Source organism: Giraffa tippelskirchi, chromosome 11 (genome assembly GCF_054371585.1).
Source record: "Giraffa tippelskirchi isolate mGirTip1 chromosome 11, T2T-mGirTip1v1.2.pri, whole genome shotgun sequence".
In the NCBI taxonomy this organism is placed as follows: Eukaryota; Metazoa; Chordata; class Mammalia; order Artiodactyla; family Giraffidae; genus Giraffa; species Giraffa tippelskirchi.
The window spans coordinates 26,604,142-26,631,122 of record NC_137285.1 but is presented as its reverse complement, the minus strand read 5'-3'; the positions used below and the strand labels follow the sequence as shown (position 1 = coordinate 26,631,122).

General features: G+C 57.5%; 1 protein-coding gene across 3 annotated transcripts; it reads right to left on the bottom strand.

The window, feature by feature from the left end:
- Window positions 1-1,294: 1,294 nt before the first annotated feature.
- On the bottom strand, window positions 1,295-25,409 carry MMP17 (matrix metallopeptidase 17). 3 transcript variants are annotated; one of them, XM_081539067.1, is made up of 11 exons: window positions 18,829-18,890; window positions 15,139-15,295; window positions 14,030-14,162; window positions 13,104-13,233; window positions 12,132-12,415; window positions 11,043-11,219; window positions 9,369-9,468; window positions 6,992-7,074; window positions 6,741-6,893; window positions 3,548-3,805; window positions 1,295-2,246 (listed from the first exon to the last, which is right to left on the bottom strand). In XM_081539067.1, the coding sequence occupies exons 3-11, from the start codon at window positions 14,067-14,069 to the stop codon at window positions 1,933-1,935; spliced, it is 1,539 nt and encodes a 512-aa protein (XP_081395193.1). In that variant the 5' UTR covers window positions 14,070-14,162; window positions 15,139-15,295; window positions 18,829-18,890; the 3' UTR covers window positions 1,295-1,932. The 3 variants fall into 3 exon arrangements, with proteins under 3 accessions (XP_081395193.1, XP_081395192.1, XP_081395194.1); XM_081539066.1 differs by lacking the exons at window positions 15,139-15,295; window positions 18,829-18,890 and adding an exon at window positions 25,142-25,409; XM_081539068.1 differs by lacking the exon at window positions 15,139-15,295 and having other exon boundaries at window positions 18,829-18,869.
- Between the last annotated feature and the right edge of the window lie 1,572 nt (window positions 25,410-26,981).

Sequence of the window (26,981 nt, the reverse complement as noted above, 5' to 3'; positions counted from 1 at the left end):
ATCTCTGGCCAAAGGATGGAGCATCTTCTGTTGGAGCATGCCCATCTCACCCCCAGATGTGTGCACCTATCCTTCCCCCACACCCCAGCTGGACTCTGGACTCTTCTCTCTCATCTCAGCACAACCAACTCTTCCTCTTCCCTCCTTCCTTGGTTTCTGCTCATCCCCCTGCTCTGGGAGGCCTTTCTGGAGCCCCCTGGGAAGCAGCTGTTCACAAACTTTCCTGTGCTTCACACTTAGAGAATCAGGGGAGGGTAACACATGGCCAGCCCTGCCCCTAGCCTTCTGATCAGCAGGTAAAGGCAGGCCAGAGAATCTGCGTTTCTGCTGGTTCCAGGTGATGCTGATGCTTCCAGCTGGGCGCCCAGCCTGGAGATCCCTGCTCTAAAGCAGTCCCTGCAGGGTCTCTTCACGCCATCTTATGGCCTGATGCTCATCCCCACCTACTTATCCTCTTTCTGACCAACCCCATTTTTGCCAAAGGTGTTTGCCTCTCTCCAGTCCCAGGGAAGAGATGTTAATGATTCTTCTAGACCAGAGGTTCTCAGGCCAAGTGGCCCTACCTTGGGGCATTGATGGCTGCTGTAGGGATGGGCACAAAACATCCCACTCCCCCAGCTATGCACCTCTAGGAGAAGTCACTCCCTGCCAGTGAGAGCGGGCAGACAGCCAGGGCTTCAGAGAAAGGTCCCCTGCAGGGCAAAGGGTACAGCTCGCACTTTCTGCCTCTCTGGGTGGGACTCATGGCTGCCATCCTGGATATGGAGCCATGGGGCAGAGGAGCAACGGGATGGAGTGGAGTCCCTGGATTGGCCCGTCAAGCCACCTACCCACACTTTCTGCTGGGCCACGCCCTGGGGTACACGGGGTGGCATATGGCATCCCAGGTGCCTCACCCAAGAACCTGTCTCGTTCTGCACGTCCCATACTGACAGCAGTACTTGCACGTGCAAGTAGGCACTAAATCCATCAGGGAGGGCTGGGCCAACATGCCAGACCTCAGGTTCTGAGACCTGACCCAGCCTCACCCCTGCCAGCTGGCAGGAGGTGCGTTTCTCTGAACCGGGTCTCAACTTGTTCATCTGTGAAATGGGTGTAACCACCTGGGATGGTCATGGAGGAGTCAAGGAGGTGTTGGGCAGGAAGGTGTTGGTAACCACTACAGAGGCATTCCTGGAGGCTCCCCCACTCCAGAGTGCTGGTGGTATGGGGTCAGCGCTGCAAGAGTCCTTCCAGGCCCAGAGGCCGCCCACTCTCCACCCACCTGGGTGCATCAGGGAGCCAAGTCTGAGCCTTTACGAAGCAGGAAGAGGTCGTGTTTGTTTGAAATGCGTCACAAGACCACCACGGCCCCAGCTTGGGGACACGCCTGTGTGTGGGGAGGCTGCCCTCATCAAGGCAACCAGCAGGCCCACAGGGACCAGGAGAGGAAGCCCCACGGGTGGGCGGAAGCACCAGGGTCGGTAGTGTGGTCCGGTGATGGGGAGGGGGTGCCCGTGGGACTCCCGGGCTGCCTTTTCCAGAGCCTGTGGAGCTGAGGGCCCCGAGGCCTGATGTAACGCCCCCACTCCTGCCCATTCCTGTCAATCTCCGTGAGATGTTAATCTCCTGTTAATCTCCGTGAGATGCCGTCACTCACAGGCTGAAAAGACGGCTCCCGGTGACGAAGTCTTCCCAGATCGCAGCCTGCAGTCAAGGCCAGGCGGGCGCTAACCTCGCATCCACGGCCCAAGGAGCAGCGCCCTCTGCTGGCCTCTGCAAGAGCTAGGGAGGCTGCACCAGGTGGCCTCGGTCCGGGAATAGGGGGCGCCCATCCCCATCCGCGAGGCTGGGTCCGCTCTGCTGCGACGCTTGCCTAGGGCGCTGGAGGGGCGGGCACCAGTCCTTGCACTTCGTAGCTCCGGGCCTTGACCAGAAGGCCAGCACCGAATGTCACAGCGTCAGGGCCTGGGCCGCTGTCCACAGAAAGCTCAGCAGCGCGGCCAGCAGTGGGCCCACAGCCCGCGGGGCAGGGGCGGCGAGGGAGGTGCAGGAGCAGACCTCGTAGGCGTCCTCCGAGCGGCTGTGGTCGCGCTGTCCCGGCCGTGCGTGGGCCCCGGCCTCTCCATCCATGCCCTCAGGGTCGGCGGGTAGGTCTCTGCAGACCAGCCAGTCCCGCGCGGTGGACTGAGGGTACCCGGGCGCCACCTCCAGCTCGCCGTCCAGCACCTTCCAGTACTCCTTGCCGCGGAAGAAGTAGGCGGCACCTAGGGGAGAAGAGAGCGGGCACCTGAGCTCCGGCCGCTGCAGCACGCGGGATTCAGGCTAGACAGCAGGAGGACAAGGAGCGGAGAGCTGCGGGGGCAGTAGAGAAGATGCAGAATGTCTTAGGTGAGACTCAGAGTCTTGCTCTCAGCCCCCGGCTAGTTCATCTGTGGGCATTCAGAGCCTTAAGAGGCCTGGGAAAGCTCACGGAGCCGCCTGGAGGCGGGGCATGAACGAAGTAATCCTGGTTTTCTTTTTTCCTTCCGCTACTGGATATTTACTGAGAGCCTAGTATGTGCCACGGAGAAGGCAATGGCACCCCACTCCAGTACTCTTGCCTGGAAAATCCCATGGATGGAGGAGCCTGGTAGGCCACAGTCCATGGGGTCGCTAAGAGTCGCATGACTGAGCGACTTCACTTTCACTTTTCCCTTTCATGCACTGGAGAAGGAAACGGCAACCCACTCCAGTATTATTGCCTGGAGAATCCCAGAGACCGGCGGACCCTGGTGGGCTGCCGTCTATAGGGTCGCACAGAGTCGGACACGACTGAAGCGACTTAGCAGCAGCAGCAGCAGCAGTATGTGCCATTCTCTTTTAGATGCTGGGGACATTGCTTTGAAAATAGAACACAAGTTGCCCTTGTAGGACTGATGCTGAAGCTGAAACTCCAATACTTTGGCCACCTGATGTGAAGAACTGACTCATTTGAAAAGACCCTGGTGCTGGGAAAAGATTGAAGGCAGGAGGAAAAGGGTACGACAGAGGATGAGATGGTTGGATGGCATCACCGGGTCAATGGACATGAGTTTGAGTAAACTCCGGGAGCTGGCGATGGACAGGGAGGTCTGGCGTGCTGCAGTCCATGGGGTCGCAGAGTCCACACAACTGAGTGACTGAACTGAACTGCCCTTGTAGGAAGGTGGTGTACTTCTCACTGCAGGCAGGGGGCGCTGCAAGGACGTTTGCGAGAAGGACGGACGTGGGTGGGGGAGGCGCCGCGTGGGTATGCGGGAAAAGTGTTCCAGGAGGAAGCACCGCAGGTGCAAAGGCCTTGGGGTGTGTGCCTGCGCGCTTGCGCGTGTCTGTGGCAGCAAGGGGTGAGGATGCTACGGCTGGAAGGGTGATGGGGGCAAGGAAGGGATGAGGGGAGAGGTGAACAAGCGCCAGAGGAGTAGGCCAAGGGGGCCCTGGGGAGGTTTGTGGCCAAGGAGGCGGAGCAGGCGCACCCCTGTGCCCCTGGATCCCCACTCCCCAAGTGGGGAGGCTGAGGCTGCCAGGGATTCACCCTTGCTCGGCTCACCGTCGGACCAGTGCATGGCGTCGTCGAGCGTGCTGGGAACGCCCCTCCACGGGGGGCTCTGGGCCGGGTGGCCGGGGTCCATGCGGCGTGTGTGCTCATCGTAGCGCCAGTACAGCTGGTCCTTAAAGAAATAAGTCTTGTCATTGTGGGCCCAGGAGAAGGCGGCATCGACGCCGCCCGACGGGAGGCCGAAGTCCGAGACGGGCCGCGGGTATCCTTCCTCTACGTTATTGTCCTTAAACACCCAGTATCTGTCTCCTGAGGGGGCGAGAGAAAGAGCCGTGGGCCGGGGCTCGCCCAGCCCGCCAGGCAGGGGCCCCCCCTTGCTCCTCCCGTGGGCGGACACCCCGATGTGCGCGCGCCCCTGAGATTCACCGAGCACCTGCTGTGAGCCGCGCTGGGGTCCCACACCTGCAGCAGCCAGAGGACGTGGGGTCTGATAAGGCGGCCACATCACAGATGGGGGCAAGACCTCCACCCCCACCCGGAGAAGCCATTTTGGTCTGCGGGGCCTCGTTCAGTCAGTTCTGCCGTGAGGTGGGTGAATATGTTCACGGGCAGGAAGGGCACTGGGTCAAGGCCCAACTGGACCTGGTTGGGTGCAGCCTTGTCCGACTACACAGAAGCAGAGAAATCACCAAGAACTTCAAATCTGTTTGTACAACTTTCCAAAAATGGTGTGATTAAGATGCTTGTTGGATATATCCTGGGCTTTGAGCTCTAGAAACATCCTTAGCTATTCTGCCACGGAAGGGTGGGAATGTGAGAAATAGGTTTGAGTAGGTGTTGTCACGTCCCCCTACCCCCACTCAGGTTTAGCAAAAATTAGCCCAGTTATTTAGAAAACAATTGAAAAAAAAAAAAAAGCAAAACATAAAAAAATCCTTGGCCGGATAAAGGCCTGGAATAGCCAGTTCTCTAAGGAAGATAATTAGATGGTCAGTAAGCACAGGAGACGATGTGCTTCTGACATCACTAATCACCAGGGACATGCATGTCAAAACATGATGAGATACTGCCTTACACGCATTAGCATGGCCATTATCAACTACCCCCTCCACACACACACCTAGAAAATAACAAGTGTAGCTGAGGATATGGGGAAATTGGGCACTGCTGGTGGGAATGTAAAATGGTGCAGCTGCTGTGGAAAAGTCTGGCAGTTCCTCAAAGAATTAAACATGGAATTAGTACAGGATCCAGTAACCCCACCCCTGGGAATATACACAAAGGAACTGAAAGCAAGTTCTCCAAGAGCTGTCTGTACACTCAGGGTTATTCACAATAGCTAAGAGGTGAGAGCAACCCAAGTGTCCATCAACAGATGATAAAATGTGGTCCATCCATACAAGGGAACATTCATTGTGTTGTATACATGCTCAGTCCTGTCCGACTCTGTGACCCCATGGACTGGAGTCCACCAGGCTCCTCTGTCCATGGGATTTCCCAGGCAAGAATACTGGAGTGGGTTGCCATTTCCTCCTCCAGGACAATTTAATTTTACTCAGCCTTAAAAAAAAAAGAAGGGCGTTTCTGACACATGCTACAACATGGATGGATCTTGGAGGACCTTGTGCTCAGTGAAACGAGCCTATCACAGAAGGACAAATCCTGTATGGTTCTACTGTGTGAGGTCCCTAGAGTGATCAAATCCATGGAGACAGAAAGCCAGGTGGTGTGCCAGGGTCTGGGAGAGGGGGATGGGGAGGTAGTGTTTACGGGGGACAGAGTTTCAGCTAGCTTTGCAAGATGAAGAAACTGTAGAGATGGATGGTGGTGATGGTTGGACACAGGGTGAATGTATTTAATGCTCCTGAACTGTACATTTAAAAGTGGTTAAGATAGTAAATTTTACATTATGTGTTTTTTTTTAACCACAATTAAAAATAATTTCTAAAAAATCCTCTGTCAGAGACTGAAAACCATTGAAGGAAAAGATGGCACAGCTGCAGAGAGTGCCCCATACAAACAACGAGAAGGGCTGTGAGATTTTCCTCCGAGTGGGCGCCTGGCGTGGGTGACCTGGACAGGGCAGCCTGACCTGCTGCAGCTGACTCTGCCAGGCAAATGCACAGGCCCCAAGTGCCCACACTGTCTTACATTTCAGGACAGAGCTATGGTTTCTCACGGGGATCTCCCGAGTTTTAAACGCTGAGAAATAATCCAAATTATTTAGAAGATGCCAGGCAGGTCCCACCACCATGACTGTAGCTCGCCTTAGGCATCCAGGTTGGGAGACAGTGATTCCACTGTCGGGGGTGGTGGTGGTGCCAGGGTGGGTGTGAAGCAGGTGGACTCGAGCCCCATTCAAGGGAGGCCAGGCTGAAGAGGCTTGATCAGGGCAGCAGGATGGCTTCACTCTGGGGAGCTACAGATCCCCCAAAACACATCTGTATGTGTGCACAGCCATGCATATGAGATGGAGGAAGGCTCAGAGCCCCGAAGTGCCCACAGAATTGGCAGGACTTGGTCTCCTGCTGCAGACAGGCACCCTGCCTTTTCCCTGCAAAGACAGCATGCTCCCCAGGAACAGAAACTGTGCCTCCCCAGCCCAGCCCAGGAGAGGGGGTGTTAGAGGGTGAAGTGACGCCCCTCTTCCAGTGGACCTGTCACCCTGGACTGAGACTGGGGAGCTGTGCCTGGGCCAGGGAGGTCCTCAGGTTCCTCTCTGCACTTAGAATAAATCCAGCCTGACATCCATGGCCCCTCAGGTGTCAACCTGACCTGCATCGCCTCCCCTGAATCTTCATCCTTCACTCTGCTCCAGCCTCACCACTCTCTTCTAAGGTCTTTCAATCAGCAAGACTGTCCTAGCCTCAGGGCTTTTGCAGTGGCAGTTCCCTCTGCCTGGAATGCTGTTCCCTGAGGTCTATCTGAAATTAACTTCCTCATTACTTGTGGGTGCTTACTGTGTCCCCCCCTCCCCAGAACGAGGGCAGGGATATCTGTGTTTTGCCCACTCCGTGCCTGCAGTGCCTACCTCAGTGCGGGGCACACAGCAGGTGCGCAATAAATACAAATTGGCTGAGTGCACAAATGAGTGAGCTGCTCTCTGCCCTGAGCTCTAGCTTCACAGGGCAAAGCACAGGACCAGTGCTCCAGGGCGGATGCAAGCTTGGGGGTCCTGGGGAGTGAGGGCCGCGGTCCCCTGGTCAGCGATGCCTGGCAGGCACCCAGGTAGGGGCCCGCCCACCTTTGAAGAAGACGATCTTGTGGTCACTGGTGCGCTCGTACACGGCGTCCACGCTGTCCAGGTGCAGCGGCAGGCCCCGCCAGAAACGGTGCACCTGTGCCGGTTGCAGCGACACCAGGTGGCGGTCCCGGGTCAGCCGCCAGAAGTACTTGCCTGGGGGACACAGGGGGTGGGTCTGCAAGTGGCCGGTCTAGGGCCCAGAGTGGGACCTGCTCTTCCATCTGCCAGCCGCTGGACCCCGCGGGGGTTACCTTTGAAGAAGAAGGCCTCGCCGCGGATCTGGGCCACCGCATCAAAGTGGGCACTGCATCTGTGGGGCACGTCCTTCCTGGGCCTGGGGGCAGAGAGAGATAAGGCAGGGCAGGGAGGCAGCCCCACTCTGAGCCGAGTCACCCTGGGGAGCTGGGCTGCACAAGGCCACCAGGATGAGCCTCTTCTAAGGACCCCCTTATCCCTCATCACCGCCTGCAAGCTCACTGACCGCAGCAGTTTAGTCAAGAGAGAAAAGTGGGGGAGAACGAGTCCTATTCTGGCCCTTCAGGTTGGCGAAGATGGATCACTGGGTGAGTGAGGGTCAGGGAGCATGAGCAATGTTGCCAGCGAAGCATCGAGAAGCCAGCTGGGCGCTTTCTACGGAAACGCTGAGCATACTTGCTGGGTCCCCCGATTCTGAGTCTGTAGCTCTGCCCACCGACAGCACTCACAGCAACATCATTTGTGAGGACAAAAGATCAGGAAGTTAAATGCCCACCAATCCAGAACTTAAAAAACAGGGCAGGGCAGGGGACTTCCCTGGTGGTCCAGTGGTTAGGAATCCGAGCTTCCTAACTGCAGGGGCTCTGGGTTCAATCCATGGTTGGGGAACTAAGATCCCACATGCTGTGCAGTGTGGCCAAGAAAATAAATAAATAAAATAAAAAATAAAACAGGTCAAGGCACGTGCGCACCACTGTGCAGCTCAAGCTCAGAGAACCAGGTGTCTTCACAGACACAGAGGCCTCTACGGGCCCTGGGGCCAGAGGCGTGGTGCAGACCAGCGCATGAGCATCCTACTGGGCTCACATGTGTATGTCTACATGCTTAACTTTCTTACACGTGTGTAGAATCTCTCTGGAAGGATACGCACATCAACAATTATGTGCTCTGGGGAGTGGGCTGGTCCATCAGCAGTGAGGACTAACTTTTCACCGTGGGTGCTTTTTTGTGCCTCTGGAGCCGTGTACACTGACAAGTGTTACTTATTCAATAAATAAGTGCAATGAAGAACAATAACAACACAAGATAAAGCAACAGCTGTTGACCTCAGTGGAAATTCACCACGGACAGCTGAGTGAGAAAAGCATAAAAACATTCCACTCTTGGAAAACCAAACCTCAAAACCAAACTGAACCACGGAAGCCTAGATACATAGATTTCTGTTTGTGTGTTTCATGTGAGCGTGAAGGTGGCAGGGAGGCTGTGAGGGCAGAGGTGGTGGGGTGGATGAGGGTGGCCCCTGCAGATTCTGTGGCACTTGTTCCATCGGGGTGGGGGGGTGCGGTCGGGGATGAGCGTAGGTGGGTTCCGGCTGCTGCTTTTACTACCGAGCGAGACGAATCCGAGGCTGGGCTTTAAAAGACAGGCAGCTGTTGCCTGGCCTCTGGCACTGCCAACCCTCCAGACGCTCCCTTGGGACACCCACTCTAGGAGTCCAGTCTCCAGCACAGGCCACAGAGGAGTAACGAGCAGAGTCAGCCCAGCCCAGGCACTAGACCCAAGTCAAGATGCCCCCAGAGGATTCTAGTCCCTAGTAGATGTGCCCAATCCTGTGGAGCTGACCATCCTCCTGTGCCCTGTCCAAATTCCTGACCCACAGAATCCATGAGCCTACCAACATGGTGGTGGTTTGATGCCACAAGGCAAGGGTGTTTGTTACACAGCCATAGATGACTGTGACAAAGGGGGAGAGGAAATCATGGGTTTGAAAGTAATGCCTCTGCACAGTTCTGGGCTGGGTGGTTAGCTGTCCCTTCTGTTAGGGCAAGCACACTGACTGAAACTGCCCACCTTGGCCAGGCACCACAGGAACCATTTGTGTGAGTTAGTTTATGATAGGAGGTCCCGGTAAGGAACATGGAACTAATGAGCCACCACCAACCGGAAGAGTTCAGAAAAGGTCAAAAGGTGACACCACGTGTCCTATCATCTCCCAAGATCCTTCTCACTGGCATCCATCATGGCTGAGCAGTGCGTGCGCCACCAGGAAGGCCTCTGAGTCAGAATGATTGGCCAAAGACAACCTGGAAGCTAGCCCCATGACCATAAAACCCGAGACTGGGAGCCACATGGCAGAGCAGTTCTGGGTTCTCCGTCCTTCCTGCTCTCTGCCCAGGTGCCCCTTCCCAATAAAGTCTCTTGCTTTGTCAGCATGTGCGTGTCCTCAGACAATTCATTTCCAGGTGTTAGACATGAGCCCACTTTTGGGCCCTGGAAGGGGTCTCCCTTCCTGCAACACCTCCACTTCTGTCCATAAGAAAAGAAACCATTTCTCAGGGCTCAGTAGGCCCAGATGACCCTGGAGCTCAGGACTCTAAGCCACTGCTGGGAGTGGTGCTGGCTGCAGAGTGGAGACAGGGGCCCACAGCTTACGGGGTGCTGGACCGATTGTCAGGGGGCTCCGGCAGGAGGGGTGGCTCCTCAGGCTCTGGGGTGTCCGGCTGGGCTGTGGGGGACACCGACTCCCGCACACCTGTGGAGACAAGGAGGCTGCATTGAGCCTGGCATGCCCACCTCCCTGCAGACCCACCACCCTTTCTGGAGCTGCCAGGATGGAATCGAGGCCACCGGGTGGGCAGGCACTGCGCCTGCACTGAGTCAGGAGCTGGATTGCGGTGGTGAGCAGGACAGGGGAGATGCCCACCCCCCCACCCCCAAGCCTGAGCATCGAGATGCATGAGCAGAAGGCACAGGTGCCTCGATGACTTAAACAAGCGTTTCAGAAAACAAGTATTCAAACAAAAAGTTGCACATGAATGTGCATAGCAGCATTATTCATCACGGCCAAAAGGTGGAAATAACCCAAATGTCCATCACCGGAAGAATGGATAAATAAAATTATTCAGCTGTAAAAAGGAGGGAATTACTGATGCATGCTATGACGGGAATGACCCTTGAAAACACACGCTAAGTGAAAGCAGCCAGACACAAAAGGCCACGCATTGCAGGATTCCATTTATCTGAACTGTCCAGAGAGGCAAATCCATGGAGACAGAAAGGAGCTGAGTGTCTGCCAGGGGCTGGGCAGTGACTGCTAATGGGGGAGGCGGGAGCGGGAGGCAGGCAGGAGGATGAAAAAGTTCTAGAAGTGGATAGAAATGATGCTTGAACGACACTGTTAATGTGCCAAATGTCACTGAATAGTTTGCTCTGAAGTGGTGAAAATGGTAAATTTTACTACAGTTAGGGAGGGAGGTTCAAGAGGGAGGGAATAGAGGTACACCTATGGCTAATTCTGTTGATGTATGGCAGAAATGAAACCAATGTTGCAAAGCAATTATCCTTCAATTAAAAATAAATTCAAGGAAAAAAAGTCCACAGATGTCAAAGGCAACAGTGACGCAGGGGAGGGGCCTGGGTGGAGGGGAGGGGCTGCAAAGGGGAAAAAGCAAGGTTGACCTCCCCCTCCCCGCCAGGTAAGAGGCTCTGTCCCAGGCTTTAAGGGAATTGCTTTGGCCCCTGTGGGTGGGGGACAGACTGGGGTAGGGGTGAGGGAGACCAGTGTGGAGATGGGGGGGGTATATGGGGGAGGATCCATCACTGCCCCATCCCCAGACCTCTGTCAGCTCCCAGGATGGGCTTCCTTCTGCCACATTTCCTGATGAGACCCCAGGCTCTAGGCTGGTCCTGGCTTAGCTCTCCCATCTCTGAGTGGGGGTGCAGTATGGACTTCACAGCTTGTAAAGATTGGATGACTTAGTACATGTTAGTGCTTTGCGGGGGCCCTGGGTCACCATCAATGTGAGCTGTCACAACCTGAAACCCCCTGGGGGTTGAAGGTGGGATCTTGCCCAGGGAGTCTGAGACAAGCTCTGTGAAAAGGCCAGTGGGGCTCCTGGCTCCTAGGGGCCCCTGGTAACAGAAATCACCTGTTTATTCATTCCACACGTGCTGAGGGGCAGCCAGCGTGTGCAGGTCCTGGATGCTAGGCACACAGTGAACAAGATAGAACCAGCCCTCCTCCGTGGGGTTCTGGGCTCTGGGGGTCCCCAGCATTGTTGTCCCCATCCCCCGGTGACCCATGCTGGCTCTCGGGGGAGGGCTCACCATACAGCTGCCAGATGCGCACCCTGTCCTCGTAAGGGAGCCCGTAGCGCAGCGGGTCACCCACCGGGCCCTGGTAGTATGGCTGCATGATGGAGCGTGTGGCTGCCACGTGGCTCAGCCCGATGGCGTGGCCAAACTCGTGGACAGCCACCGCGAACAGGTCCATGCCGTGGGCATCTGGGGACACAGGAGCCAGTGAGTCAGGGGAGGGGTTGTCAGTTCCTGCTGGGCCACCAGGACGGGACCTGTGGGGTGGGATGTGATGGGCCCGCCGGGATGGTTGTGGAGGAGGCCCCAGTCCTGGACAGAGGGGTTCTGTGGAGTCACTCAGGTTCTTAGGAGGCCCTATGGGATCTTCAGGGGCGTCTCAGGCCCTGGAGTCTCTTGGTCTCTCCACCCCACGTGTGTCACTCACAGTAAGGCTGGCAAACTGTAAAGGCTACATGGTAAATACTTCAGGCTATGCAGGCCACCAGGAGCCAAGTTATAGGGGTCACTATAAGCTCCCCAAACCCCGCAGAGTTGAACAGATTCCCCAGGTCCCACCATGGCATAGAACCTACAGGTTCTATGGGGCCCCTGCTGGTTCCTCCAGCTGGGATGGGCTCCTCAGCCTGATACAGAGACCACCCTCACAAGGGTCCCCACCTCCCCTGTCTGTAGTCATGCCACTTGGCTCTGATCCTCCTCCCGCCTCGAACCTGGGGGCCTGCAACTTCTTTGGGCAGTGGGACTTAGCAGAAGTGATGATGTGCCCAGGCCTACCGAGGCCTTGCAAGTTCCCACTTCCTCTTGGAAGTGGAGACCGGGATGAGGACAAGCTGGGCTCACAGAGTCACGTTCCAGCCAGGGTGGCCAGGCGGGCTGCCCGTGCCAGAGACGGCTGGTGAGATCAGCCTGGACGAGGACCACAGTGTTGTCCTCCTGAGTTGGACAGGTGCCCACGGCTTTAGGCAGCAGGGGGCTGGCTCATGGGGAGGCCATGGTGGTTTCCAGTGCTGGGGCACTGGTGTAACTCCCTACACCATCATGGGTCAATCGGGGGTCGGGGGGTGTTACGCAGGGTCCCCGGGGCTGCCCTGGACACACCTGAGGAGCGGAACGTCCAAGCCTCGTCGTCGTCAAAGTGGGTGTCCCCTGCGGTGTGGTGGTCGCCCGGGAAGAAGGCGTGGGCCACCGTGCCGCCCGGGCCGTCGAAGGGGTACCGGTCGTTGTGGTCGGCCGTGGAGAAGTCGATCTGGATGTCGGCGGCACTGCCAGCCACCTCGTGGAAGTTCAGGGGCGTGATGTCGCTCCAGACTTTGAGCGCGTAGTGCATGAGTGCCCGCACTGTGTCACGGCCCAGGGGTGAGTCCCGCGGGAACGTGCGGACCCTGGGGTGGGCGGGGTCAGAGCCCAGGGTCAGGCCGCGGGGACAGGCCCAGCGCCCCCGCCCAGGCTGCAGTGCACTCCCGGGAACATTCTGCCTCGAGTGGGGCACCGGGGACCTGATTTGGAAATGGGATTTGCAGATGCCAGCGGGGCAAGGATGGAAATGAGGTCATCCCGGATTAGGGTGGCCTGGTGGCTCAGACAGTAAAGAACCTGCCTGCAATATGGGAGACCTGGCTTTGATCCCTGGATGAGGAAGAACTCCTGGAGAAGGGCATGGCAACCCACTCCAGTATTCTTGCCTAGAGAATCCCATGGACAGAGGAGCCTGGTGGGCTACAGCCCATGGGGTTGCAAAGAGTCGGACATGACTGAGTGACTAACACCTTCACTTTCTATATCCAGTGAGCGTCCTTATACGGGACAGAAGGGGACATAGACATGAAAGGAGGCCATGTGGAGACGGAAGCAGGGATCGGAGCCGTGGACTCAGAGCTGCCTGCAGCATCTGGATAGAGGCAGGGCCGGACTCTCCCTCACAGCCTCCAAGGGACCACCCTGCGACCCCTGGATCTTGGGCTTCTGACCTCTAGAAGCAAGAGGACAAAATCCTGTCTCTTCAGCCTTGGTTTGCAGGTGCTCATTTTGGCTGCCCTCGTGACACCCAGACCCCAGGAAAGCCCTGCCCACCTCCACGACAGGTTCCTCTTGTTCCACTTGGTCAGGGCTGGAGCCTGGCGTCTCCTTCGAGCCGGGGCCACAGCCGGGAGGTCAGGGAGGGAACATCGAGGGGTTTTCATCAGCGCCAGGGTGGCCTCATCTGCGTGGTGGGTGGGCGGGCAGACAGAGGTCAGGAGTCCGGCCCCGAGCACACTCATCCTCAACCGGGCATTCCCAGCAGCTCCTTGAGAGTGGGCTCCAAGCCCCAGTCCCATCCCCTTGGCTCCCCACACCAGGTCTGGGGGGATGAGGCCTGGGTCTCCAGCTGCGTCAGGCCCCACTGCCAGGGGTGTGTCCACAGACAGGGTGGGGGCCGCCAAAGCATTTACTAATGTACGGCAGGGGCCCCGAGCAATCGGAGGGGGCACCACCCCAACTGGGACTGTTGCCAACACTTCCTGCATCTCACGGGACACTCAGCCCAACGGCTCTGTGTGTGACACATGTGTCTACTCTGGAGATGCCTGGGGACAGACATGTTTCGATCGGCCAGCCCTGCTGAGAGTCTTTACAAAATTGGAATTTGTTGTCAAAATGTAAAAAATGGGGCGCTCGCATAAACACCCCAGACTTCTGGTTTCCCTTGGAAAGCCACCCCTGATGGGGCAAGACTCAAGTGGGGCCTGGGTGGCCAGAACTCACTCCCACACCTGGTCTGCCTGGCCCATGGCGTGGAGTTTAAGATCCCGCTGTAAGTGTGGAAATGGGGTCTGGGCGTAGCTGGTACACTCACCCACTACCGTGCCCACACCGGGGATGGGGAGGGGAGGCGGACGATGGAGGGCCCCCAGGCAGTGAGAATCCTCCCCCCCGTCCCAGGACAGCAAGGCAGGCTGCAGGGGTACTTGGGAGAAGCCAGGTTGGCACCCATCTCCCACTGCACCCCAAGGACTGACCTAGGACGCCGGTGGCCTCCAGGCCTCCGAAGCGCTGCATGGCCACGATGGCCTTGGACAGCTCCTCTGGTGTCTGCAGCTGTCCCGTTTCGGGGTCCGCTGGGGGCAGGTAGCCAAACCTGCTCAGCCACTCCTGCGGGCAGAGAGCAGGGTGAGGGGTGGTAGAGGTGGGGATTCAGCCCCACAGAAGAGTCATTGCCCGGAGCCCCCACTGCTGTAAGGGGCAGGCCTTTCCCAGCTCAGTTCAACACTCCAGCCCCTGCCCACTAGCCCACAGGGTGTCTGTTGCTCCTTCCTTAAATTTCTTTACAGGAGGCTGCAGAAATGTCTTGATAAACTTGATGCTCCTTAGATGGGATGGGCTTCAGCAGTGCACAAACTGTACAACTGTTCGTGGCAGCCTGCCCCACCTCCCTCCTCCTGCGACAGCAAAATGCCCAAGGGACACTTATAAAATTGAAATTTTCAAAAGGTTATTTAACATCATGAGTGCCAAATTCAGGCCTTGAGCTGGTAGTGAGGCAGCAGTTCAGGATCCAAGCTCTGAAGCCCATGCTGAGAAGGGCAATGGGCTCAGAAACCGGTTTTAAGAATCTGCTGCACATGCACAGGAGTTAAGAGCCCAGACACTGAAGCCAAGCTGACTGGGTTCAAATCCTACCCAGCCCCCTCCTCACTGTGCAACTGAGGCAAGTCAGTGCTCTCTCTAGGCCGTTTCCTCACCTGTGGAAGTGAGGATGTAATGAGTTAGAACGTGGAAACACTCAGGTCAGCACCTGACACAGGCACCCTCCATGTAAAGCATGTGTGGCGCTGGTTGTCAGGGGACAGGTCTCTGCAAAGTGCCCCTGGGGGGAACCCCTGAGCCAAGCAGGAAGCAGGAATGGGGGCAACCCTTTATGCCACGGACACACATAGAGCCCCCTTCCCTGGCCCAGCCACCTTTACCATCTGGGGGGACAGGGAGGCACCGATGCCATCCAGGGGGACCCTCTGGGGGGCTTCTGTTTCTTCAAAGGCAAATGGTGCAGGCGCCCACTTCCCAAGCTGGGTGACAACCCCGAGAAAAGCACTCAGCCACGTGGACGCAGCGCCGGGGGCAGGCTCACCAGCCAGTCTGTGGAAGACCCATGGGTGGCTGGAAGGCAGGGTTCTGGCGATACTCTGAGCTCCACTCCCTTCCAGACCAGGCTTCAAGAGACGTACTGACTTGCAGGTCTACTTTTTCCTTTTCTGCTCTATTCATTTACACCACCTACAGGGCCCCTAGGAAGCTGATGAGTATATAGTTCCTGCCTATGGACTCCTTGCCCTGGGGATTTATGCCCCCCACCTCCAGGGGCGTGGCAGATGCTTAGTGGGAGGTGGTCCATCCTCTGGGAATGCCTAGGAGCCTCAGCTGACCAGGAGTGCCCTCAATTATTTGCATATAATTTGCATACACCTGCAGAGAACTAGCCGGATTCCCCCCTCACTCCACACCCCTGCTTTCCAGGAAACATTGAGTCCTTGCTGGGGTTCTCTCTGTTCCTTGACTTCCTCCCTAACTTCTGGGGGCCTCCCAGAATGTGCCCAACTGGGGGACACCGGAGGCCCCTCTCAGGTCTGGGAGCCCCTATTAGGCTGTCGGGCAGGACAGTGGACAGCAACCATAGAGTGCTCCCAGTGGACACACCCGAGTGACATCCTGCACTCAGACGAGTAGGCAGAAAGGCTCAATCTCCACTCTGGGCTCTGCCCTCTGCGGAGCTGGCGCCTCTGCACCCCTGAGCACCCTTCTTTTAAGAGGACCTCCCTTCACATCACTTCAAACACATTAAAATGCAACCCGGGGGCTTTCCCGGTAGCTCAGTGCTAAAGAGTCCATCTGCCAATGCAGGAGACTTGGGTTTGATCCCTGATCTGGGAGGATCCCACATGCTGTGGAGCAATGAAGCCCGTGCGCCACAACTACTGAGCTCACGTGGCACAACTACTGAAGCCCACGCACCCCAGAGCCCCAGCTCTGCAACAAGAGATGGCACCGCAATGGGAAGCCCATGCACGGCAACTAGAGAGAAGCCCCCACTCAATGCTCCTAGAGGAAAGCTCGCATAGCAATGAAGACCCAGCACAGCCAAAATTAATTAATTAATTAATTTAAAAAATGCATCCCGTCAGTTATCAACAAGATTTAATGAGCGAGTCTCATGGCTAATCACTGGGCCCCGGAAACGCTCAAGAGAGCATTTCATGTTACAGATGTGTATTTTTATTCACATCAGTTCAGTTCAGTCGCTCAGTCTTGTCCCACTCTTTGTGACCCCATGAATTGCAGCACGCCAGGCCTCTCTGTCCATCACCAACTCCCGGAGTCTACCCAAACCCATGTCCATCGAGTCAGCTATGCCATCCAACCATCTCATCCTCTGTCGTCCCCTTCTCCTCTTGCCCCCAATCCTACCCAGCATTAGGGTCTTTTCCAATGAGTCAACCCTTCGCATGAGGTGGCCAAAGTATTGGAGTTTCAGCTTCAACATCAATCCTTCCAATGAACACCCAGGACTGATCTCCTTTAGGATGGATTGATTGGATCTCCTTGCTGTCCAAGGGACTCTCAAGAGTCTTCTCCAATACCACAGTTCAAAAGCATCAATTCTTCGGCGCTCAGCTTTCTTCACCGTCCAACTCTCACATCCATACATGACCACTGGAAAAACCATAGCCTTAACTAGACGGACTTTTGTTGGCAAAGTAATGTCTCTGCTTTTAAATATGCTATCTAGGTTGGCCATAACCCTCCTTCCAAGGAGTAAGCGTCTTTTAATTTCATGGCTGCAATCACCATCAGCAGTGATTTTGGAGCCCCCAAAAATAAAGTCTGACACTGTTTCTACTGTTTCCCCATCTATTTCCTTATTCACATAGCTATCTATATAGCAGAAACTAACACAACAGTGTAAATCAACTATGGGCATGTGTGCCTGCTAAGTCGCTTCAGCTGTGTCCATCTCTGTGCAACCCTATGGACTGTAGCCCTCCAGGCTCCTACGTCTATGGGATTCTCTAGGCAAGAATACTGGAGTGGGTTGCCATGCCCTCCTCAAGGAGATCTTCCCGACCCAGGGATTAAACCTACCTCTCTTACATCTCCTGTATTGGCAGGCAGGTTCTTTACCACTAGCACCACCTGGGAAGCCCAAATCAACTATACTCCAATAAAAATTATAAAAAAAGACAGATGTGTATTTGCGGCTACACATTTTGGGGGACAATTTTAAAGCTATTTTAAAATCTTGATTCTGCCATTTTCCTTCTGAAAGTCAGAAAACACACACATTTTGCAGCTCTTTGCTAACACTGCAGGCCTAGGCTAAAGAGCTGGGAGCCGTTTAGCACCATGAGGCTGCCTCCTCCAGGAAGTCCTCCAGAGTTCCCTCAGATGGTACATGATGCTAGGTGAGGATGCTGGCCCCCATTTCCCCTACCAGGTAATGATCCACTCAGGTGAGAGCTTTTTCCCACTCAGGCCAGTTGCTTTGGGAGGGCTGGGGCTGAGACAGCCTGGGAGAACCACTCACCTCCCAGCTGTCACGCTATAGGTTGGGATAACAGCTGGATGTCTGACCCAAGCAGCCCCCTGCTCCCAGCCCTACCAGGGCTCCACGGGGGTTACAAAGGAGTGGCTTCCTCTGGTCCTGGGAGCCTCGCTGGGAGGCCATGCATATTTTTGGACTTCAGGCCTAAAGAGTACTTCAGGTGGTTTGGAAGTGTTTGTGAATATTGCAAAGCAGGAGGTTTTAGCTGCAGCTCTGAGTGGCTGGGCTCTGTGTCCACTTGCAGACCAAGGGCAGGGCTTGGGCACGGGCCGCTGTGGGACAGGCACTGCTCTGGCCATGGTCAGCAGCTGCTGGTACCTGCCCAGGCTCCGGAGCACTGCCGTTTGCAGCCCCTGCTGGCTGCCAGAGCATGAGAGCATGCTGATGGGATCTAGAGGGCTGGTGGGAGGGAGGACCCCCCACCCCTCCCCATCCCCTCCCCACAGGCTTTGGCTCAGCCAACCCACCTGGCCCAGTGCAGCCACTCCCCCATCACAAAGCCAGTCCCCTCTCTTCACACCCTCACCTCACCTCCTCCCCTTGGCCCCCACAGAGCTGGTGGGCTTCTGCATAGATCCCTGGAGTAGCTGGAATGGGGGCTGGGAACAACCCTCAGCTCAAGGGGGTGGGGGGCGGTGGGGGTCACTGGAGGGGGTGGGGGGCATGGGGGCGAAATCCTCAGGAGATGTGTGACAACAGGACAAATCTCTGCTGGATTTAGGGGGAGGCTGCTGGTCCTGAAGAGCCCAAGGGGACCCCAGCTCAGCCCTGAGCCATCCTGTTCTCCCCTGTTCAGTGGAAACATGTGTCCACACAAGAAGCCCCCATCGCAGCTGGAAAGGAACAGCCCTGGAGCCCAGGGAGGGAGGGGGTGTCTAAAAACTCCTTTCTCTGTCTCTCTTCCTCTCAACTTGCTAGCTCATCCCGATCTTCAAGGGAGACAAAAATTCTCGAATGGCCAGGGCTTAACTGTTTTTTCCTGGTAGTTAGTAGAGGCTGGAACTAATCTGAGGGGAACCAGGCTGAGAACTCAACCTCAGAGCTGAGGTCCTTGCACAGGGCAAAGTCTGCCAAATGCCCTGCCTAGGCCTCTGGAGCCACTGCAGCCCCTCTTCCTGCCCCCTTCCACGGTAATACCCATGGAACGTCAGCCCCTGGGGTGGGGGCCCAGACCTCCTGTCCATTCAGCTGTCTCCAGTCCCGCCCCTTGCCCCCTAATACCTACAGAGCCTGTGGGTCGCCTGGGCTGGCCCCTTCCTGTGCTCACCCACTGGTCCTCCCTCTGTCACCACGGCGACCGTGTGTGTCTCCAGGGCAACCAGGCTGTGTGGGAGGAGGGTGAACTTTCCAGAAGGCCAAGGGGCGGGGGAGGGCCAGGAGGGGGAGCCTCAAACTTGCAGGGGCAGCCTCATCATGGGTAATCCCTAATAGCCAAGGACATGCTCTCTTCCTCCTCCCTGTCAGGACCCCCCTGAGCTGAGCCATTACTGCAGATGGGGAAACTGAGGCCCGAGACGTGGGTGCTCTACCCAAGGCACTGGCAGGGGGCAGGGTGTTAGCCCCTCCTGCAAACCAGACGAAGTCACCTACCATCTTTCCCATGGCTTTCCCATCCCCAGCCCCCGCCTGCTTGGTTTTATTTTTCTCTGTATTGTTTATCACTGGTTGACACAACGTGCATCTGTTCACAGTGCTAAGGATGTTTAACGTACACACCACAAAACTCTTGACCTCATCAGAGTCACAGGCAAGTGGGCCATCACCCCCACAAAGAGGCCTCGTGTTTATGTCCTGAGCAGTCCCTCCGCCCAGCGGGTCAGCCTTCAACCCACGGCCCCAGCGCTGGCTCCCAGGGGACTCGGTAAACCAACCTGTCATGGACGGCTGGACTGGAGGGTGAGGGAAGGCCTTGCTGTAATGCGTGTGGACGGTGCCAGTAAACAAGAGGTGCTTACTGTGTGCAGTGCCTCCTTAGGTCCTTCCCCCAGCCCTGGCCTGGCCACTATTGCCCCATTTTCAGGTGGGGAAATGAAGGCACAGAAGGGTTCGCCCTGCGTGCCAGCAGTGGGACCAGGACGGGAGTGAGGCGAGCTCACCCCAGGACACCTGTCTGATGGGCTGGGAGGGGCCTGGGGCCAGTGGGGACCGTGGGGACAGACAGCTGAACTGTCTGCCCCCCACTTTGTGCTCCGTAACTGACTGGACTCCGCCGGCCTCGTGGGGGTATGCAGAGTGGGTGTCCTTGGTCCCAGGGCACAGACGAGGAAACGGAGGCCAGGGCAGTGCAGACATCACCACAGCATCAGGGACAATGGAGGTGGGCGGGCAGCGGCTTTAGAGCACCCACCCCCAGACCCAAATAATAACAGACCCTTCAGCACCCACTGAGTGCTGCCACCTCTGACCTTCACCCACTCATCTGCCAGCACTGATGAGGGTGGTGTCACGCCCCCTCAGGTGCAGCTGCAGAAATGGCCCGCGGTCACATGGTGCGGCTCTGGGTTGAATCTGTGTGTGACTCCCTTGGATGTCCAGCCAATTAAGACCCAGAGAGAAAGGACCTGGGGACTCCCCAGCAGGGTGGGAATTCCTCCGGGGGCTGCTTCTGTTGGGATGATCCCTCATCCCAGCATCTTCCCCAGGGGGATGCTCCCAGGCCCACCTGGGACAGTCCATCCACCCATTGGACACCCTCATCGAGGGCTCCCTGTGCCAGGTGCTGGGAGGAGAGTGAAGACCTGGGGGGATCCCACCCTGCCGTCCACCCAGGAGGGACAGTCTTGTATGAAAGACCAACACTAAACACGTGAAAAACAAGTGTCATGGGTGATAACTATGACAACTGATCCTAATGGCCAATGATCATTGAGTTATGTTCACAGCAGCTGTAGGGGAAAACTGTGAGGACAGGGGTGTGTTGTCCGTGAGGTTCAGTTCACATTTGGCACACAGCAGGTGCTCAATAAAGAACTGCTGCAATGATCTTACAGGTAGGGGCTATTATTATGCCCATTTTACAGATGAGGAAACTGAGGGGCCGAGCGGTCAGGACACTTGCTCACAGTCACACAGCACAGGACAGAGCTGGGATGGGAACCCAGGCTCTCTAGCTTCAGGGCCTATTCCCAGGAACCCTGTGCTAATAGAAGTGACAGAGTGGAGGGGTGACTGGAGGGTGGTGTCGGGCAGAACCCTGAAAGATGAGAAGGAGCTGGCTAGGTGATGAGCCGAGATGAAAATTCACGGCAGTGGGAACAGCCAGTGCAAAGGTCCCGTGGCTGGAACCAGTGTGGGAAGTTCAGGGAACAGAAAGGAGCTGGTGGGACTAGGGTACACAGAGAAGAGAGGGTGGAGGAGTGGACGAGTGGGCCAGGTGAGGAGGGGAAGTGGGCTTGGCATGCTGCCCAGACCACTGTCCTTCCCTCCTGAGAGCAGGATAGTGTCTGGAAGGGACCCAGAGGGCTGTGAGCTAGTGTGTGACAGATGCGTCTGTCACCCTTCATGTGCACAGCACAGACTCTGCACCTGGAGTGTCTCACTGGAAGCTCTGAGCCACCATTAACCAAGAGGCAAAAACCACATGGGGTGCTCAGAGCACCCTCAGAAACCCTCAGGAAGGCACTGCATCGGCGAGCACCCCGGTGAGCCCCTAACTGCTCCCCAGGCTTCTCCCTGTTCCCACACTCCCCCCTCAGAGTGTGAAGGCAGCTTACTTTCCACAAGATGCTGTTGTGAGCGATTCAGGGGCATCAGTCAGGTAATATCCCAACTGTTCTGCTCTCATGGCCCCATTTTACAGATCAGGAGACTGAGGCCCAGCACAGACATCCCCCCACCCCCATACTGGTAGGCAGCAGCCTGGGACCCTTGACCAGAGGGGCTGGTTCCAGAGCTCTTGAAAGAGCAATGACATTTCCTCAGCGGCCAGGCTGGTCACTGGCCTGTTTAGTCAGAGTCCACACTCCCAGTGCTCAGACCACGGGCATCCAGCGTGGTTGTGCCCACACCATGTGGGCCCCTACAAAAGCGCCACAAAGACTTCTCAGTCATTCAGATGCCCAGGGCAATGAGTGTCCGGGAAATGAACTCACTTGTTGACAACATGCCTGCAGGGTGGGAATGGGAAGGAGGGTCGAGGAGGGGACCAGATGGGTCCTAAGACCTTCACATTTAAATTCAAGCTCTGGAGGGGTGGGCGGGAGACCTGGGAGCTGAGGCTCTCCCCCTGCAGCTCAGGGAGACTGCCCCTGTCCCCTTGGTTGGGTTCCCTGACTGCACCGAGAGGAATATTCCTGGCTCCAAACCAGTTGTGATGCGGATTCTGAGCACACCAAGAGCCCACATTGAGAAGCAGGGCACTGGCATTGAGAAGCAGGGACCCAGAGGCCACTGGCTGAGGCCTGGGTGACGGCCACCCCTGTCACCCCCTCCCCACCTCTGCAGGGGGAAAGGTGCTCACAGGTGTTCCACCCCTGCCCAGCCCCCTGGGCCACTGAGGGAGGGCCCTGATGATTCCCAGCTACCCTCACATGTTCTCAGCCACAAGCCATAGTCAGAGAACCAAAAGAACTGCCGACACGTGTGGTATGAGGCACAAGAGCTCATAGACTTTGTTGCTGGGATACAAACCCGAGAACAAACTTTAGAGGTGTGTGCTCAGTTGCTAAGTCACGTCTGACTCTGCAACCCCATGGACTATAGCCCGCCAGGCTCCTCCTCTGTCCATGAGATTTTCCAGGCAAGAATACTGGAGTAGGTTGTCATTTCCTTCTTTGGGGGATCTTCCCAACCCAGGGATTGAAACCATGTCTCCTGCATTGGCAGCTGGATTCTTTACCACTGAGCCATCAGGGAAGCCCAAACTTTAGAGGACTGGTCGGCAAATCTGTCAACTCGTGACACGTTCCGTGTATGCCTGTTACTGGGCTCCCGCAGGGCTGAGCCCCTCACATACTCACGCTGCAGTAACTGGGCGTTCTGGCCGCTCCTGACTACGGTGAAACATTAGGAACAGCCTGCATGTCCAAGCCGGGGTCTGGCTAATGGATGTCAGTCACATCCATGCAGTGAAATGTGATGGGTGGACAGAAAGAACCAGGCAGATAAAGAATTTCCAATACCGACTGTTCCCCAAGACAGACTGGGAAGTGAAAACAGCAGGGCACACAGCAGTGGACAGCAGGTTGTCAACCATAGAAATAAGGGGCGGAGGCCTCATGCCCTTTTATGTGCCCAGACAACCTCTAGAAGAATCCTTAGGAAATGAGGGAGACGATCACCCCTGCGGACCCTTCTGTATGGCCTGAATATTTTGCCGTGGATATTACTTACTCAGAAATAAAATAATGAAAACAGGCCCAGAAGGACTTGCGGCTCAGCCGACAACCCCAGGAGGGCATGGGGCTCTTTTGTCCCGCTCCGCCACGGCCTGAAAGCCTGCTGTTGGGACAGCGCAGCGGGCCTCAATCCGGTGCTTTGTTTTCCTCTGATGCTCCGGCGGCGGCTGGGCCAGGGAGCCCCTCCCGGGGGGCAGCCAGCGCTTGAGAGACCCGCTGGGCACAGCTCTGTCTGGCAGAAGCTGGATCACACTTACAAAGGGGCCCTTCTCCTCACTGGCAGCCCTAGACCTTAATATCCAGAGTCAGTGGGCCCCCGGGGGCGGTCTGCAGAGGGTGGGTAGAAAGGAGTTCCCCCTTCCTCCTTGCAAATCCCTGCCGGTCTTCCTGCACCTCTGGGTCTGATGTACTGAGGTGTCATTCCCCCAAAGACCACCAGAGACCGCCCTCTGTCCGCAAATTGGGGGCACGATGCAGGAAGGTTTCTCCCACACCAGCCTGGAAGAGACCTGGCCTTCTCCTGGCGGGGGTCTCTCGGAGCAGGGGCAGCAACCTCTGCTCTTTACCAGCTGGGTTGGATGCCAGGGCCCTGCAGTCTCTGGGGCTCCAGACTGAGGGGCCACATTCCCTGCCCAGTGCCTCCCACAGGGTGTGGGGCCGGGGGACCCCCTGGTGCCCGGGAAGCCAGAGGAGCAGACAGAGAAGGAGGCATGGAGGTGCAAACCAGGAGGAATGTACCTGACCCGCTCCCTCTGGGTAGGCATCGAGAAACTTCACAACAGCACTCGGACTGATAAATGAACTTGACTGGGCCAGGAGCTCCGTGTCCTGATGGTGGGGGCCTGATCCCCAGTAACCCTCAAAGCTGGAAGGTGACAGTCTGATTCTACTGCCACCCAACCCAGACCCAGAGATTTGATGCCCTCAGAGCCTGCACCCCAAGAGGGGATTCAGGACACCCCAAGCCCCAGAGGTGGGTAAAGGCACCTGAATTTCAGAACATTTTGGCTGGGAGGAAGCGGCTCTGGGGGTCCCTCGAGTGCAGACAGCACGGATTGTGGCTGTGCCCTCCCAGATGGCTGCGGGGGGCTGGGGCAGCTGGGCGGGGGTGGCCAGAGACTGTTCCTTACCCAGAACCTGTGGCCAAGTCCTGCCAACCACGGGGCTGTGGATGCCCCCCAAATGCTTGCACTGGCCTGAAATCCACCTGGAGCTCGAGAATGCTAATAGCCTGGGAGAGGAGCCCTGTCAGTACCCTTCTAGGAGACTGCCGAGGGCCAGGTGCGGAGGCAGGGAGCCCAAGTGAGGGCAACTGCAGGGCGGAAGCCTCAGAAGGAATCTGCTTAATCCATCGGCCCCCATGTGCCCACACCCGGCCTCCCCACGCCTGGGGGTGGAGACCCATAAAGTGTGATCTAAATCTTCCAAGTCCCAAGGAGGAGGTTCCAAGCCTGGCGGACTGAACGGGGGAGGGGACGTGGGAAGAGGCCACTGCGCAGCCCCTCTGTATGGTTTCCAAGCCAGTGGGACACAGCTAATACTGGGCGGGGGGTAAGCGCAGGATAAGGCGGTGGGGCTACATCCGAGTCTGCGAATGGTTGAGGGGGGGCACCTCATCAGGTTCAGGACGGGGACAGGGCGGCAAGGCAAGGCTGGCCGTCCTGGGGCTGGAAGGGAACAGGAAATAGGGCCAAGATCCATGCCTAGTGGAGGGTTGGGGGGTCGGTTCCTTGTTCCTCAATATCCTCAACGGAGCAAACTCGAAACCACCAGCTTTCCAGGGCGCCCACACTCCGCAGCTCCGTCCTCTCCTCGGTTGTGGGTGCGCACCCCCGACCCCCGCCACTCCCACTGGGAACGCACGCGGGACGCCCAGCTCTGGGAGGCTGCGACTGCTGTCCCATCCGCCTCAGGGGCCTCTTTGGGGCTGCACGTAGTCGGGGACAGGGTTCTGGTATGCCGCCAACCTCCGCGGGTTCCTGCGACTGCGGCGGGCTCCCAGCGCACGCAGCCTAGGAGGGACCCGGCGCGCCTCTCCCAGATCCAGGTGGGCGCGGGTCAGACACTCAGCCTACGACCCAGCCTCAGCTTTCCCGCCCAGAAAATGGGTCCATGGCGTCCGGGTTCCCGCAGGCGCCGAGGCGCCCTGACGGGGTCTCCCCCGCCCGCGGGAGCCCGCCTCCCGGCCGCACACTCACCACTCCCAGGCTGAGGTCCTCCGCGCGAGGCGCGGGCGCGGCGCAGCCCCCTCGGGCGGCCAGCACGAGCAGCAGCAGCGGCAGCGGCGGGACCCGGGGCCAGGGGAACGGCGGGCCGGGTTCCCGGGCGGCGCGGCGCCGCATCGCGCTCAAAGGGCCGGCGGCGCGGCGGTGGCAGTCCCCCCGCGCCCGTGCGCCCAGCGCCCGCGCCCGGCTCCCGACCGGACTGAGCCCAGCGCCGCCTCACAGCGGCGGGGCGGGGCATGCTAATATATGCTAACGACCGCCGGCGGCGCTCGCCCCGCCCCTCCTTAAAGGGTCTGCGTCCCGCTCCCGCCAGAGTCCCGCGCCCCCCAGAGGATGCTCAGATTCCACACACGCCCCCGCCCGGCGAATCCACACGGGGACCTCGGCTGCGACGGCCCGAAGGAAGGCACTTCTCGAGTGTCTCCGGACGGCCCCGGGGGAGGCGGAGGCCTGCGGGAGCACAGGGTCCGGAGCTCGGGGCCGCTCCGCGGGGGACGGACCCCTCCTCTCCCTTCAGGCCGCGCGAACGCGGACCTCGAGCTGAGCACGGATTCGCGGTCACTGGTGGGAACCCGGAGCAGCAGCCGCAGCGCGCCCGGCGGACGCTTGGGGGAGCCTTTGCACCGTGGTAGAAAGGAGGTGGGGGCTGGGTGGGCGTAAGCCGTGGGGGTCTGGTGAGGGGCGAGGTGGGAGAATGGGAGGGGTCGGCGTAGGGGTGGGCGCCGGGAGGGGGTCAGGGGTGGGCGAGGGGGAGGAGCCGGGCTGCGGTGAGGCTGGGGCGAGGGGAGCTCGGGAGGGGCTGGGATGAGAGAATAAGAGACGCGGGGGTGGTGGCACCGACTCTGGTGGGGTCTGGGCGCTACTGGGGGTCAGCGAGGACCAGGGGTCCGTGCTTACTGTGGGTATGGGGAGGGCAATGTTAATAGCTGATGTCTGTTGGGAGGTTAGTGTGTGCCCTGCACTAGTTAAGCGCCTACCGTATATACCCGTTACTTCTCACAACATCTTTCGAGATAGAAACTATTATTCCATTTTTCAAATGAGGAAACTGAGGCCTCAGAGGAATAAACTAACTTGTGGGAGGTCACAGAGCCAAAGGATCAAAGGGCCCCCAGGGCATGCGGGGGCCGAGGTTCCAATGCAAATATTCCTACACCTCAGTAGCAGTTCCTACAGCCTCTCTTCTCCCCCCGCCCTCAGCTCCTGCTGTCGATTGTGGTCCCATTCTAGAGGCCCAGGCACTTCTGAACCCACGTCCCCCAGTCTGAGGGGAGCAGTGGCCCCTCCACTCAAGTGTGGTCTGGATTTCAGGGCAGAGCTCCCTCCCTACTGGCTCCCCTCTGGGGAGGTCTTGCTTATCCTACTCCCTCCCAACCCCCACCCTTACTCTCAGAGCCTCAGTGGCCTGTTCTGGAGCGTGGAGACTCTGCACCTGCTCAGAAGACCATTATATTGATCTGCTGAGATCGCGTTCAGCAAGGACCCTTCCCTGACCATTCACAGGCATACTCCCCAAGGTTGCTCAAGTGCTAGTGGCAAAAACCTAGCTCAGACTGGCCCTAGTCAGGGAAAGGAAATTTATAGGCTCAGTAAACGGGGGCATTTCGGAGCACGCTGACGTCAGGCAGGGCTGGATCAAGTTGCACAAAGACGTGATCAGAATACCGTTTCTTTCTCCATCTCTGTATTGGCTTCATCCTCAGGCAACATTTCTCCAAACAGCAGCAAAGACAGTTTAGCAAACCCAGCAGACTGACTCTCAAGCCACAATCCCGGGGCCGTCTCTCATTGGATGCTGTGGACCATGTGCCCA